Below are 15998 nucleotides of genomic sequence, written 5' to 3'. Positions count from 1 at the left end.
TCTATTCAAGCCGTTTGATCCCGCAGCTGAATATCCAACGGTGAGTGCTTGCCTACAACGCATGTCCGGAAATGCCTCAAGTGTGGGAAACCGAAACCGGTCACGTGCTTCCAGGCGCCAGGCCGCAGCTGCATCCGTATCATCTCCACTTCCTCCAACCAATAGTACGAGGTCACGTGTCCGTCAGTTAGTTAAGCGCTTCACGCTTCCTCGCCTTCCCTCCAACTCAATATAAAAATCGTTCTGATGCTTTGTTCCACTACTGCGGTTTTCTTAAAAATTTCCCGTCGTCGAATCCAAGCAATGGAAGTCTCCGGCGTTGTCTTCCGGTCAGTTCCGAGCCTATCTAGTGCTGGATTTGATACCCAGTACTTAAAAGCGTCTTCATCTTGTCTGTGCGTAGATGCCGGAAGCCGGTCTTCTGGCAACCTCCGTATCGTGGGTCCTCGGGATCCCAATGTTGTTATAAAGACTAGAACGTTTTCAGGGAATTCGAGTTCTGGATTTTCCAATAATGGGCATTTGCAGTACTATGTACCACCTAGATCAGGTGGGGACAAGAAGGAGAAAGTGAAGGAAAAGAGCTCAGAAATCGCAACAAGAAAGAAGAGGTCGAAATTGATTAAAGGATTATCGAAGGACTTGTTGAAGTTTTCTGGAATGGATTTTGGATTGGAGGTTGAAAATGGGATGGTTGCGGAAGTTAAGGGGAAGATGTTTACGGTAAGATTCCATACTACTAAATCGACTATGTCTCTCTGAATGAATCGTCTCTTTTGGCTATTCTTTGTTGGATTTTGGTTGAATTAGAGCAAATGAATGCTTTAAAGGCTCGGTAGAAATTTCTTGAATGCTTTTCTGTTCCTTTTATTTTTTTTTCTTTTCCTTTTTCTGGGAGAGGAAGGGGAAGAAGCTCCGTTAGTTCCATTCTTCCACAGCTTTTCTTTTTGGTTTTATGTGGACTCTGTTATTTAAAATTTTCCAGTATCCTTGCTTCCCGTTAGTTTGGACGCCATCAATTGAATATGGCTTCGAATTTCAGTTGAATTTCTTCATTGATTTACCCAAAAAAGTAAAAAAAAAAAAAAACAAAAGATACCTTCTGTAACTCTATGTGAAAAGTTGAAAATTGAATCGCATCTTAAATGCTGAAATTTGGACAAAATACAAAATATGTTTCTTCTTATTATTTCAATATCAATATCCTGTTATTATCCAAAAGAACTGAATTTTTCACCAATAGCATATATGTTTTTTTTTGTTTCCAACTATTTCTTGGGTTCTTTGTTTCCAATAATTCCAGGGATAGATAGACTGACATTTTGGTCAATATTTTGAAATATCATACAAAGGGAAAAAAGGGAAAATAAACTCAATTTGCATTTTCATATTTCATGTTGCTACAAGTAGGCAGAAAAAAATATATCTTTAGCGAGATTTCTAGACATAATTTTTCTTTCTCCTTTCCTTCTTTGTGGATGGTTTATTGATCCTTTCTTTAAAAGTTGGCAGGGGCAATTTCATTCATGGAGGAGAAATTGTTTCTGGTTTGGAATTATAACATTAATATGAGTACAAGATGGTTTCTAGTAGAAATGCAAAGCAAAACAAATTGATCTTTTTTTTTTTTTGCTTTGAATTGTAAATACAGGAAGCAGCAAAGGCTCTATTAGCACAACTACAACAGTTAAGAGCCAAAGAAAAGGAGATGAAGAGAAAGAGAAAACAAGAGAAGACCAAGATGAAAGCTGCGCAGATGAAAAGCAGGGTTAACCGTGAATCTTCTGCAGGCTACTCAGAATCAATTGACAGTGAGTGTGAAGAAATCGGTGACATGAGCTGCCTGAGAAATGATACTCCAGAAACAAAGTTAGACGAACCAGAGCAGGAGGTAGGTGCAGTACAAACTAGCCCAAGTGAGCCAATAATCCAAGGAGACAAAGACAAGATTGAAGATTGCAGTGCAGACATTTGCAAACGAGAATGCCACAATGGAAGTGATGCTAGTTGTTGCAGTGGAAGTAGCGTTGGTGTCAATGATCAAAGTAATTTAGCAAATGGGGCATCGACGAAGAGGATTGAAGTTTGCATGGGTGGAAAGTGCAAGAAATTAGGTGCTGAGATGTTGTTGACAGAGTTTAAAAAGAGACTTGGGGTTGAAGGAGCTGTTGTTGGGTGCAAGTGCATGGGCAAGTGCAGGGATGGTGCTAACGTGCGGATTTTGAATGGGTTGGGTGTTGAGGGAAAGGATGAATCTGTCAGGGGCCCAAGCAATCATCTGTTCATTGGTGTTGGCTTGAAGGATGTAGCTACAATTGTAGAAAGCTTCTTTGGGGAAGAGAGGGATGATTTTGGTCTGTTGACAGTGTCTTGAAACAAAGTGGTGCCTTTGTGCCTTCAATTTAAAATAAGGTTTAAATTGATAGCGGAAACAAGTGCAATTAAACAAATTATGATCAATCAATGAAGTGCAGACTTGTTGATCAACTTGGTGGAAATCTGAGCTTACTGAAAGCAAACATTTGTTTCAAGATAGTATTAGTAGTAGCAAGATGGATTACTTTATGCGTTTTCTTTTAATGTCCACAGGCTACACAGTGAATTGATTGAAAATATATGGATGAAGTTAGCAAGAAAATGGTGAATGCAATGCATTTGGATGTGTTTTTTTCTCGTTTTCATTGTGATTCTCCTTTTTCTTGGGAAGAAACAAGTCCAACACAAAGAAGAAACTGAGCAACCTCTGGAGAATTTCCACAGTATCGTTGAGCAATAACCAGGCTTCCATGATAAACACTGAGGTTAGAATCATTGTTTATCGTAATCCAATAACATTGACGAGCAACCAATAACAAGTATAATACATTCAGTACTAATAAATAAGTACGGTTCACAACAAAGAGAACTTACTAGGAAATGTACAACAGAGTAGCTCACAAGTCACAATTAACAATACACTATTGAGCAAGCCAAAACCTGCAAAAGTAGATTATGCTTGATTCCCGCTGGGCTAAACTACTAGAAAAGCATACCACCGTTTATTATTGTTAAGCAATTACAAGACCAATATCGCAAGTCTACTCGCCCCTCTGATTATACGCTGATCTGCACTTGGCTTGTCAGTGGTTTCTACAATTAATGGGTCTGGAAATTTATGAGACATGAGAACAAGTTAATTCAACATCCAAGAAAAATGATCATATTTCTCGGTAGGCAGCAGTAGGCTTTCCATGATTCTATGAAGCTGCAAAACAGAAGATCATCATCATCAGGAAAAAGAAAGAAAAAACCACCAGTAGTAGAATATACTCGTAAATTTAACTTTCAATTTCAGAGAACTAAATCAATAATTCTCTTACTCCATTAAAGCATTTACACAAAACAAAGTATCATGCTTCACTTTATTGGTGATCCAAGAACTTGCCCACTCTCTAGTCCCCAACTATCTAAATGCAATTATTTTCCTAGGTGCCACTTACCCAGTAAGTGATACCCATCTTCTAGGTGTGTAAATAACTTTCCCACCTGGGGGAAAAGTTTCCAACACTTGAACAGGACAAAAATGCCCTTTTTAATAATGGATTTTTATGGCTAAAATGGTCATTTCCTTTTTTACTTGGAAAATAAAAGAACATGGGTAAATATACTTACCTAGGTGAGTGTTTCCCAAGGAAAATTTACCCATGTAATTGTATTTACCCGGGTAAATAACTTACCAAAAAGTGAACGGGACCTAAATATAGCATGGCCTATTAACATGAAAGAGCAACTAAAACCCTAATCCTTCAACTACAATTTTGGGAAGCTATTTACTTGGGTAAGTGTATCCTAGTTTTGGCAATTTTATCATAAAAAGCCATTATTAAAAGGGGGAATTTTGTCCCATCCATATGTAGCAAATTCCCCCATGTGGGAAAGTTATTTATCCACCTAGGAGAGGGTATTTACCTAGCTACCCAGTCATACCCAGGGAAAGTGAATTTTCCATGAATCCCATATAAATCTGAAAAAAGAAGATAGGTAGGTATCTTGGTCAATGGATAAGAATTAAAATCCCCTGCCAAAATCCAAAAAACGAACGGGCACTAAGAGAAAGTTCCCTCCAAAAAATTCACTGATCCAATAATCACAATTTTTCCATGTACTCTCGCTAACGAAAGGAATGTTTGGCACCCAAACTGTGCACACTGCACACAAAGGTGAAAGATCAATATCATCATATCATTCAGGTACTGTTACGTTACGTCCCACTTGGAAAGCTAATATTAGGCAGCAGAAAAAGGCATGTGATGAATCAAATGATTGTCGGGATAAGGAGCACAAAATTAAAGGATGCATGATGATCTAGTAGTGCAGATAAGTTTAGGTAAAACCCAAAACAATGGCTAGTCCATCATAGTCTCAGATGCAGTCAAAGACAAATAGACAATGTAAGACCCAATACGGGAATTTATCAAGAGTAGTTTCCACTGCTTTTCAATTTGTCAGAGGAAAATTTTCTTTGCTGAAATTCCATATTATATACAGAGACCCAAGACAGTAAGCAACAGCAGAGAAAATTTTTCTCTTTCTTATTATCACTGGTAGCTGGTAATCAACAGCAGAATAGTTGAAAAATTTTTGAACAATGGGCTTAGGGCTCTATAGTTTATATATCAGAAGAGTAAATGAAAAGAATGAACGTGGCAATGGTGGATAAATACTATTTAATTTCATTCATGAACCAGTAGTTCAGCACTGAACTGGTTGGTAACACAAACAGATCAGGGTCAGAACAATACCTTTCAGTTACAGGGAAGCATCTCGCAAGTAAACCCATCTCTGACAAGCAAGTTAATCGCATCCCTGAACTTGTAGTAATCGTCGTCTGTGTTGTAAACCTGGTGAGAAATCCTGGCATAGCCTGTTACACAATTATGTTTGTTCTGAGCCCCAACTTCTCCCTCTTTCGGTGCTCGATAATATATCGGAACTTCAACACCAAAACTCTCCCGAAGATGTTTCCTCAGCTTCAAAGCATCAGAATCGCTAGAAATCCCCAAGCAAGCAGGAAAACCCACCATGACCATGCTGGAACACATATCTGGAGGCGATCCAAGGTGCGTCCCCCAGGCTTTGGACAGCATCTCCCCCATCCTAATAACAGCTTCATGATTCCTCTTCCTGATTCCATCTATACCACCTTCAAACCTGTTGATGAAATCAAGAGCAGAAGGAACAACAAGCTGCGAGCTGTAGTCCCTCGTCCCAATCCAAGCACTCTCTACAGCCAACCCGTTTCCGTATTCATGAGAAACTACGGGATGATGCAAATCAGAAAATTTGGGCGATTTTTTACAGTAGAGAAATGCACTCGAAGGAGGACAGAAAAGCCACTTGTGCATATTACTGGTGTAAAAATCCGCCCCTATTTGTTTCATGTCGACTCCGACGTTACCAATTGCATGAGCAGCGTCTACAAACACCTGGTCGACGCCTTCCTCCCTGCAGAGCTTAACCAACTCCTTCACCGGAATAACCACGCACGGCATCGACGTAATGTGGTCGATCACTGCTAACCTGACCTTCTTTCCAATGGATTTCCCTTTCTCTAATGCCTTCTTAAATTCATCGATGATTTCGTCGTTAGAATGAACGGGGAAGGGCAGGTGGACTTCGATTACGTGCCCACCAGCGCGAGAAACGTACGCCTGAACCGCTTTCTTGACGGCACCGTACGCGTAGTGGAGCATTACCGCAGCGTCGCCTTTCTGGAACCGCCCTTCCGAAAAGGCCCAAGCCACCTGTTGAAGCACGATTGCGACGGCCGTGGTGGCGTTGTCGACGATCGAGACTTCGTCGACAGACTCCGCGTTGATCATTTCTTTGACCACCTTGCGGGACTCGACGATTCCCTTCTGGAGCTGATTGAAGTAGAAGTCGTCGGGCTGCCGAAGATACCGAAGCTGCCACTCGCGCTGAGCGGCGATAACAGAAGCAGGGCAGCTACCGAAAGCGCCGTGGTTGATACGAGCGACTCCTGGGTCGTGATAAGAGAACTCATCGCGAATTTCGGAATCAGAGATGAAGGGAGAGAGCTTTAACTTCTTGGAGACGTGATTGTTGTTGTTGTCGTAAGTGGTGTCTCCGTTTTCTTTGAATTCTTGATCGTAAGAATCCATGGCTGGAAAATTCTAGTAGTGTTTGCAGAATTCGTGTACCAGAAAAAGAGGACCCATCATCGGAACCATAATTAAGCTTGGGATTCGGTTTGGGATTCGATGGATTATTTTGTAATTGTTAAGACCCAACTGAAGGAATAAAAAATTCAGTTTTTCTTTTCTTTTTTTTTCATTAGGAGAGACTGAGAAAGTGTGAGAGCGATGGGGGGTATGAAGGAATATTGATGATATGGGGACCGAGGAGGAGGAGGAGCATCTCTGACTGTGAAACGCACTGGTGCGCAATGTGCACCTGCCAGCTGATAGTATTAATTTTTGGCAAAAACTGGTATGTGAATTGTTTATTCGAAATATGAATCGAAGACTTTGTAATCGAAAGATTTCCCGGCCGGGAGAAACAGAATCCTCGAACGAACAGTAATAAAATGGCGATGACTCAGTAGCTGCTGAGACTGAGATAGTCTCACTCGGAAGCGCAGCCTGAGGGCTGAAGCTCTCGCCGGGAAGGGAAGATCAGTAGATCTGACCTGCGCGCGGGATCGTCATGGGTAGGGGTTGTCACTGTGTCAATTATATGGTCCGCACCGAATCGAACCGAAATTGGTTGTTTGGTCTGATTTGACCTTTAAGATAGTTTGGTTTCGTCTGAGAATTTCTTAAACCGTAACTTTTTTGTTTGATCAGGTTTTTTAAATTTTAGAAATCAGATTAAACCATAAATCATATTAAATCGAAATATTAATAATATATATTTATTATTTATATAGGTATGTATATTATTTGAAATTTTTATAGAATGGCCCAAATCGTATTAAAACTTGAATAAATTATAATAAAAAGATTTAATGTGATTTAATCTTAGAATTTTTCAAACTATAATTTTTTTTATTTGGTTTGAGATTCTTCAAACCAACCAACCCAAACCAGACTGTAAGCATCCCGGTGCCATAAGCCCCTCGGTTCATCCCCATATCCAACATTAATTTTTGTTCCCTTGGCTATTGGTTTGGCCCTTGGTGCTTCAGCTGACTGTAACTATGGCTGTCCACATTCCAATTTACACAGCCTAAACTGTCAACAGAGCCCTTCCTAGTCAACCCAGTATGCATAATTCAGCAATGATATTAATTGTTTCTTGGAGTCTGTATAAACTAACGGCTCGTGTGGTGGTAAGGTTTTGTTTAGTAGCAAGTTATTGGCTTGGCTTTTTTTTTTTCTTTATAATTTGTCTTTTTGACTTTTTTCTCCATGGGTAATATCAGTATTTTCCAACCGTACCTGAATGGTCGGACTGTTTAGTATGAAAACCGTTTAGGCAATCGATTCCATTTTGCCTTTAACCTAATTTTAAACAAAAAAGAAACTATTAATTTTATCAGCAATTTATTGATCTAAGCGATCGAATTATCAACTCGTTTGATCGAACAATCGTTTTAGTCATTTTTTTATTTTTATTTTTAATTTAAAATAAACCATCTATTAAAATTAATGGCCAAAACAGTTCCAGTTTTGGATCGATTTTTAAAACATTGGCTTACACAATAAACCCATGACCCCCAACCCTTGATGCAAATGGAAATCAACAAGTTGGTAATTTGTTATTGGCTTGGGGCTTGATTCTTATTTCTTTAAAAGCTGATAGATTAGTAGAAATTAATTGGTTTTTAATTCCATATTTTTTTAAGGCTTCCTCCTTTCCGTTCATAATGACTTTTGTTATAGAATAAAATAAATGTCAAAATGTGCTTTCATGCATCATGTTGCCAACTCAAAGCTGCATGAGAAGGTGCTGATGACTTGGCTTGGCCTTTAATATAATTGTATCCCCATTAATTTATTAGAGTACTAGTGCCGATAGATGGTGATTCAACTCTCAATCTCACATGCAATGTAGAACTCAAAGTTGGCTTTTTTATTTTGGGAAAATTTCTTAAATTATCTCTAAGGTTTAAGAAATTGATTAATTATGCCTATACTATTTTGGTATTATCTTAAAGTATCTTTACTATTTTTTACAATTGAGTAACTCTACCTTTATCGTAATAATCTATTAATATTCCATCAAAATCCGTATACATGAGATACGACATGATGTATAACTCTACCTCTACCGTTACCAATATTGTCAATTGCTAGAAACATTAGAGGGGGTACTTTAAGACAATACTAAAATAGTAAGGGTAAAATTAATCAATTTCCTAAACCTTAGAAGTAGTTTAAGAAATTTGCCCTTTTATTTTTTATATGTATAAAAGTCATTATTTGCAAATTGCACCCAATTCTTTTTTTTTTTTTACTTTTTTTTAAGTTAATAATGTGAAGCACAAACGGGAGACTAGAGACATGAGCATAGATATTATCTAGGAAAGAAAATGGTGATGAGCATGTCTGGGTTATAAGCACCATTTTCTCAAAAAAGCGGTGCTGCCACATAGGCTGTTTTCCGGGAAAACAATACTGGTTTTATTTGGTACCAATGTTATAGAACCATTTTTAACATTGGTCATATTATTTAATGTCTAGATGATTTAACAATAACAGGCTGTTTTCTAAGAAAACATTAAATTTGATGTTACTTCATACCACACTTTTCCAATTTCCAAAACATGATCTGAAACAACATTTTTCATAAAAAACGATATCAAATAAGAGGCCATTTTGTAAAACACCACTTTTTTTATGTAATGCCTAGATGGCACCATTTTCTAATAAAACGGCATCGTTGCCAAACACAAGCATAATCATATAAAATATGTATTGCCTTAAATTATGATAACCATATACCAGCGTCATCGCTGGTGTCAGCAATTCTTGATAACCTAACAAACCAAATACCAGCGTCATAGCTGGTGTCAGCCTTGCTCTTAAATAGACTTTGGAGCCCGACAGACTCGGACCTTAGCCAATGTTTTCAACCCGCTCTTGATTCAATCGATTAAATCATTCAAACTGTTACCGGGTCAGGATTTTAGGTCCGGTTCAATCAAGACCTAATGATTAAAAACCGTTGATTTAATTAAGAATTATTCAATTGTTGATCTGTTCGACTTGGTGATCGAGTCGCAGGTTGTATATTCAATGCATGCAAAATTTTTAGAGGCCATAACTTTGCACTCCAATATCCGATTGAGGTGTTTTTTTATTTTGGGTAAATTTTCGAGATCTATGCGTCCCAAGGTGTCATTGCCCCGCTATTTTTGTGAAAAAAAACCCTGATTTTAGCCTCAAATTGTAATTTTTAATATTTTTTATAAATAAAAAATTAAAAACTGAATTATAAAACATAAATTAAATATCAAATAATACATATAACATATCTAAAACATATGTATACATTATTTATTGCTAAAATATATATTTATACACAAATATATGTATATAAATATATATACTTCATGCATATATATACGCTGATGTAGCACAGTTTGAACCGTTCAACCCAGCCGGTTGAACCGGTGACCCATGAGCCAGTGGCAAAAACGATTCGGTTTGGAGGCTGATTTTTAAAACATTGGGATTAGCAATTTACCACACCCTCAAAACTCGACCTCGACCATCCCGGCATGACAGTCCACACCCACCCCTTATTTTAGGTTTTAGAGAGAAAAGAGCGTTTCTTCCTGAGTTGGGTAAAGATTAATGTCCCTTCGAAATATTTGTTCTGATAATTGCATTTATCTATGTGCTCTTATTTTTCAGATAAATAAGAAAATGATTGTTTTAATCATAAAAAATCATATTAAAAGATATAGTTTTGTTCCATCTAAAGTGTTGACAATTTTCTTGGCAATTTTCTCTAGGTGAAAGTTTTCAATAAATTTTTCGTGGATCCTACAAATATCTAAAAATGAACATAAATATCTTGATCAATGGAGTCTGGAGCCCAGTAGACTCGGACTTGGATTAGTACTTTACCACACCCTCACAGACTCGACCTTGACCATCCAGGCACATCAGTTCGGCACCCATGCACCCCTTATTTTAGGTTTTAGAGATAAAAAGAGCGTTTTTTTTTTTTTCCTGAGTTGGATAAAGATTAAGGCCTGGTTGAAATATGTACTTAGATGAATGCAGTTACTCATATTCTTTTATTTTTTAGATAAATAAAAAATGACTGTTTTAACCATAAAAAAACCATTATTAAAAGGGATAATTTTGTCCCATGATAAATAAATTTTTTGTGGGCTTCATATAAATCTAAAAAAAATAACTATCTTGATGAATGAGAATCAAAATCTCATTAAACAACTTTCACCCATTTCAAAATGAATCCGATGGAAGGGAACCATGTTCTTGACTTGTTGAACACGCCTAATCCTCATTTAATATACTAATTTGACTACTTAATTATACCACCCAGTTACTCAACTTTTGACTTTAGTAAGGATTAAGGGAAAAAAAAAACTCGATGTGATGGCATATTGGCATTTTTTTGTAATTTCCCAAGAAAACTATTTTTTCCTATAACTCCCTTTTTAAATTTTATTTAATAAATAATAATATTTTGTCTTTTAAGGGAAATGAGTCTATAATCTCTTGGCATGGTGCAGCTCAGCTTGATCCAACATAGTCTATTTTATCATATTTTCAACATATCTCTTTTGTTTATATTTCTAGAGTATAAAATCATAAATCTCATTTCCTATCTCAAAGAGCTAAACTATGGTCTCAGGTTTAAATATTTGGTGGGATACGCCACCTTATAACTTAAGTAAGCATTAGTGGAAAATTTTTATGATGACGATAATAGTAAATAATATGTTTTCAAAATTTTTTATATTTTTGATATTTATGTCTATAAAAATTATTCTTATTTTTTATATTTATTTTTGTTTAACATGATGTATATTCAATATTAGAGATGTGTCCAAATGTTTCTTATAATTCTTTTGTATTTTTTATATTTTTGTGTGTCTTTATCTTTTTTAATTTTTATTATTGTTTAATAAAGAGGTTAAATTGTTGATTTACCACCAGAAAAAAAAAACTCCATTTTTTTGTCAGTTTTAGATTTATATTTTATTTCTATCATCAATAAAAATAATTATTCTTTGCCACACATATTTTTTCTGTGATATGGTTAATTAATATAGGATTCATTGAAATAATGAGAGTTTAATACATATAAGACTTAATGAGAGGAAATTGAACAAGAAAAAAATGCAATAGTTCAAATCAAGGTTCAAAGTATCGACATGTATCGGCCCGTATCAGCCTATATGTATTGTTCCAGCTCCCCTGAACCAGTTGGCGAAAAAAAAAGTAAAAAAAAAAACACCAAAAGGAGTATTGATTCGCCCGATACGTCCATACCGGTATATCGGGCGTATCAATATTTTGAACCTTGGTTCAAATTACATTTTGTGCCCTCACAATTAGAAATAGGATAAATTCAAAAATAAGATTTGAGTGAAAATACTTAATACAAGGGATTTGAATGAAAAGAAAATAGTTGTTAAAGTTACATTCCTATTCCAGTCCTGGGTTTCTTGTAAATTACAATTTAATAATGTACAAAAAAAGAAGAAGAAAATGTGGAGGTTGTTCAATATCGTTATTCTAATCGAAATAAGAGGCCCATATGCTACGGATATTTTGGGGCTCAGACCTGGGTTTGTGTTCAGGCCCGGCCCAGGCGTCAGGCATTGAAACTTGTGGGTTGTGCCTGGGCTAATCACTTTAGGCCCATTCCGGTCCATAATATTTTTATATATTATTACATATATAAAATTATAAATATTACAAAATGGGTATATTATGCCATATAATGTAAAATATTATATATCAATTATAATAAAGCTATAGGTACAATCTTATAAAAAAAATTATAGGCCCAAAGCCCGGCCCATCATTATCGTATTTATGCACCAAGGTCCACATTTCATTCAGATATTTTTTTCAATAAAACTTTTTTTTTTCAAAAAAAAAAAAAAAAAACAACGCATACAAAGAAAACAACCTATAAAATTCAAAACCAACAATAACTGCATAAAAGCAAAACAAACAAATTATCCACTGAATATAGTATGCTGCAAAAAAGAAATCCTTGACATGATTTCTTCAAACCAGGTTTCCTTACAGTTTTCTTTCCTTTCCCTACCTTTTCTTTCAAACCAAACACAAGTATTAGAGAGCGTGGATTTCCTCAAAATCCATTGCAGCAGACAATAACAATTTCTTCTTTCAAAATAATTTAAATAAATAAATAAAGGGATAATTACTTAAAAATTACATAATATATCTTAGTCTAAAGCAAGTTGGGCCCAAAATATTGAATCCAAGACTAACCCAAGTGCATTAAATTTCAATGCAAGTTGGGCCCAAATTGGACAAATTAGGCTTGACTTTAGTCTAAAGCCTTAGGTCCAATGCATAGGGTTGGGTCTGAGTTAAGATTAAATTCAGTCCAACCTACTTGACTTGCACCATAATGGTCAAATCGTTTGATTACATGGGACTAATGATGTCATAATTAAATAATAAAAATTTAAAAATGGATAGGAACACAAAATGAAAAAAAAAAACATAAATTTTATAGAAACTTTTGACACATCTTAGATATTATAAACTTATCATATCAAACAAAAATAAGTGTGATAAATAATAATTATTTTTAGAATTAATTATGTAAATGGAATAAAAAATTAATATTGCACTGTTCATTCTAGTTCCTACTGCTTTTTTACTTATCATCTACGTAAAAACAGTCGGTCAAAATGATTAATTTGAATGAAACTTGACTTCTTATCTTAGTTCTTATCAATAATTGAAGGAATGAAAGGGATTCAAATTCCATGTCTTAAATGAATGAGCTCAAAAATAAAATTGCTTTTTTTTTCAAGTCAAATTGGCCAGAACATGACAGCGTAATTATATAATAAAAATTAAAAAAAATAGAAATAAAAATATAAAAAACACAAAAATATGTCTATAAAATTTGTGCACATCTCTATTGTCATATTAAACAAAAATGAATATGATTATTTATCCTTTTTAAATGAAAATGAAATATAAAATCTAAATCCACTAGCACACCATGCTTTGATTATTTATCCTTTTTAAATGGTTCTAATAAGGATATACTTCTTCTTCTTCTTCTTCTACTTTTTGTTTTGGGGCACACGAAAAAAAAATGAAGATGAAAAAGAAATGTTGAGCAGTTAGTTTTGACTAATTTTTATAAGGGGCACACTAAGCTAAGCTAAGCTAAGCTAAGAGAGGAAATTATAAATGATTTTATAAAAAAGGCAAGGGGAATACCTAGTTTGGTTTTATTAAAAGGAAAGGGAACTTAATGACCTTAGGGGCATATCTAGTTTGGTTTTATAAACTCTCTCTTTTGATGTTCATTGATCTTAGGGGCAAGAGAGAGAGAGAGAGAGGATGAGTTCTCTTTGTCCATTGACCTTAGCAGTGGCAAAGAGGAAGGGATGAAGACAAAGAGATTGAATGGAAGAAGCAAATGATGAGGAAGGGAGAGAAAAATATATAGGAAGTGGGAGAAGTATGAATGAAGGTTGAAACCCCTTCTCTTGTTTTGTGGTGTATGCAGGGTGGAAAAGAAGAAGAAGAATGGCATGTTTTGAAAATTTAATGGACAATTAACGGCACTTTTGTTCTTCTCTTACATTTATTAACCTTTGAAAATTCAACAATGTATATCTCTAAGTAATTTTTAAAATTACATGGTAAATATAAATACTTTCCTCAAATCTCTAGGTACATATAAGTAATTAATCCATAAAAAACCTTTTAAATAAATTTATAACATCCTATGTGGTTGTGATGGGTGTAAATGTAAACCTCAATGCTAGAACTAACCTATTTTACAATAACTAACTATGAGTGTAAAAATAGTGGAAAAAAATAAATAAATTTGTTCTCGTTTGCCATACAAAAACACAATGTTGTAAGACTTGGCCAGGACTAGACGGTTAAACCATGAAAGCTAGGAACTAGTGGCCTTTCTGGGTGTTTGTTAAATGATGGTTTTGGCGGGTTAGACAGGTAAACCAACTAGCTAACTTGTAAAACTGGGACCTAGAGAGCATTTCAAATTTTACTCCAGTTTGAGTCTTTAAACACTACAAAAGCATTTTCTTATTGAACTCCTACAATTTATCAACATTACAAGAAAAACGATCTAAGCTAGCAGTTGAAAAAGGGATGGTAATTTTATATTTTTGACTGGCTATAAACCAATATTAAACCGGTTTAAAACAGAACGATCGATGGGTATCTTGGACTTTGACTTTGGATAGGAAAAAATCAATTCTCGTGTTTTGTTTCTTTCTTCTCTTCCTCTAATCTTGGACTTGGATACAAATAGGTTGAAGGGTTTTTCCTTCTTGCAGTTTCTTCTCTCCTCTTGTCTTCATCTTGGGTTTCTCCCTTATTCCTAATATGAAGGGTTTTGGGTTTTGATTCTTTTGAGTATAAAAGGGTTTTGATTGAAGAGAGACATCATCGTTGGGCTTAATTGAGAAGGCTGTGAACTCCTCTAACCAGAGATGGTTGTCAACTTTCTATTCATTCAGCCCAATCCAAATGCTTTTTCTATCATTTATTTTCTTCGTTAGATAATCTTGATTTGAATCAAACTGTTACAGGCAATGTAGGAAGAAGCTATGTTCAAAGTTTCTCGAGTGGAATTACTTTCGGTGGCCAATATCGAGGAACTTCTATATTAAAGAAGAAGGTACGTAATCTTTGTATTTGGGATATCTATCCATCCTTTTTTGGCTTAAGATTTAAGAAACAGGACGATCTATTTTGAGGGAACACTCCTATATAGATGAATTCATGAACACTGACCAATGCCAAACCCTTTCTCACATCATCATCACAGGCTTCTAAGAAAGCTCTTCCTCCTTTGCCTCTCATATATTCATTTGTTGATCCCAAAACTGGGGTTTGGAATTGAGGTCTTTGTGCGAATTTTTCTTATTTCTATGTACACAATGTGTGGTTTTGTTAGAATATGATTTCAGTTTGTGATTTGTGCAGAAAAGAGACCCGGTATAAATGAAGTTGACTCATCGATGTATGATTTGTGCTTGATTTTTGAGCCTTATAGTTGGTCAAATGCCATGTGCCACAAACTAGACCTACACCTTACTCCTATTAAGTTAGATTTAAGAATGCTGAGGTAGTGTCTTTGATGTTCTCTCTTCTATTATGAATTCCCGGTATCACTAGCAGACACTTGCCTAACTCATAACTGAGAAGATTTTACTATGTCCCCTTGATAATTCAATGTTGGATTGAACAATTCAAAGAACTTACATTATCCGAATGGTGTGTTGATACAGTTCATACAAGTACCTAGAGTTTTTTTTTTTTTTTTCTCTTTAGGTTTGATGTATTGGATGCAATCACCGTGGGCTTGGGCTTGTTGAGCTTCAACAATCAGGATACCTGATTTCTATTTGAAATGTAGTGATAAGATATTAGGGTTTTGTACTGAATATTGAAGCGAGGGGAGATCCATCATATAGATGGCCGAACCTTGCAAGAAGGTTGGGAAAATTTTCAAAAATTTCTTTATTTCCATCCGGGAATCCTATTCCCAATTTAGAAAACTGCATTTTCAACATTCGTTCTTATAACCAAATTGGACCAAATCTGAAACCAAGATTAGGGAGGGATATACCTGATATGGAATCTACGCAAAATGCTCCTCCCAACGCAGGTGTTCATGCCCAAAGAATGTACCGAATCCTTCCTCCACTAAAGATGAGAGAGCTTAGGATGAGACAAGATCAGCAGGTTCACCAAGAACCTTTTGATTCTTCAGCAAGAATCAAATGGGGTATTGAGTATAACTTCAGAATTTTT

The 15998-nt window shown here is 35.5% G+C and overlaps 2 protein-coding genes across 2 annotated transcripts; one reads left to right on the top strand and one right to left on the bottom strand.

The window, feature by feature from the left end:
- The first annotated feature begins 250 nt into the window (after positions 1 to 250).
- Positions 251 to 2673, top strand: DGAT3 (diacylglycerol acyltransferase). Its single transcript, XM_010243147.3, has 2 exons — positions 251 to 723; positions 1652 to 2673. Exons 1-2 carry the CDS (start codon positions 304 to 306, stop codon positions 2372 to 2374), a joined length of 1143 nt encoding a protein of 380 aa, XP_010241449.3. The 5' UTR covers positions 251 to 303; the 3' UTR covers positions 2375 to 2673.
- A 161-nt stretch (positions 2674 to 2834) lies between these two features.
- LOC104586046 (putative L-cysteine desulfhydrase, chloroplastic) lies at positions 2835 to 6752 on the bottom strand. Its single transcript, XM_010243146.3, has 2 exons — positions 4782 to 6752; positions 2835 to 3244 (listed from the first exon to the last, which is right to left on the bottom strand). The coding sequence occupies exon 1, from the start codon at positions 6159 to 6161 to the stop codon at positions 4785 to 4787; it is 1377 nt and encodes a 458-aa protein (XP_010241448.1). The 5' UTR covers positions 6162 to 6752; the 3' UTR covers positions 2835 to 3244; positions 4782 to 4784.
- Between the last annotated feature and the right edge of the window lie 9246 nt (positions 6753 to 15998).

Source organism: Nelumbo nucifera, chromosome 4 (assembly GCF_055504915.1).
Source record: "Nelumbo nucifera cultivar China Antique chromosome 4, China Antique-T2T, whole genome shotgun sequence".
NCBI lineage: Eukaryota > Viridiplantae > Streptophyta > Magnoliopsida > Proteales > Nelumbonaceae > Nelumbo > Nelumbo nucifera.
This window is presented reverse-complemented; position numbering and strand designations above follow the sequence as displayed.

What these genes read in the sequence shown, in the direction of transcription:
- LOC104586046 (XM_010243146.3), bottom strand. Translation starts at nt 6,161, where the DNA reads ATGGATTCTTACGATCAAGAATTCAAAGAAAACGGAGACACCACTTAC.
- DGAT3 (XM_010243147.3), top strand. Translation starts at nt 304, where the DNA reads ATGGAAGTCTCCGGCGTTGTCTTCCGGTCAGTTCCGAGCCTATCTAGT. An exon ending in TTAAGGGGAAGATGTTTACG is followed by an intron (nt 724 to 1,651) that starts GTAAGATTCCAT and finishes TTGTAAATACAG; the next exon opens with GAAGCAGCAAAGGCTCTATT.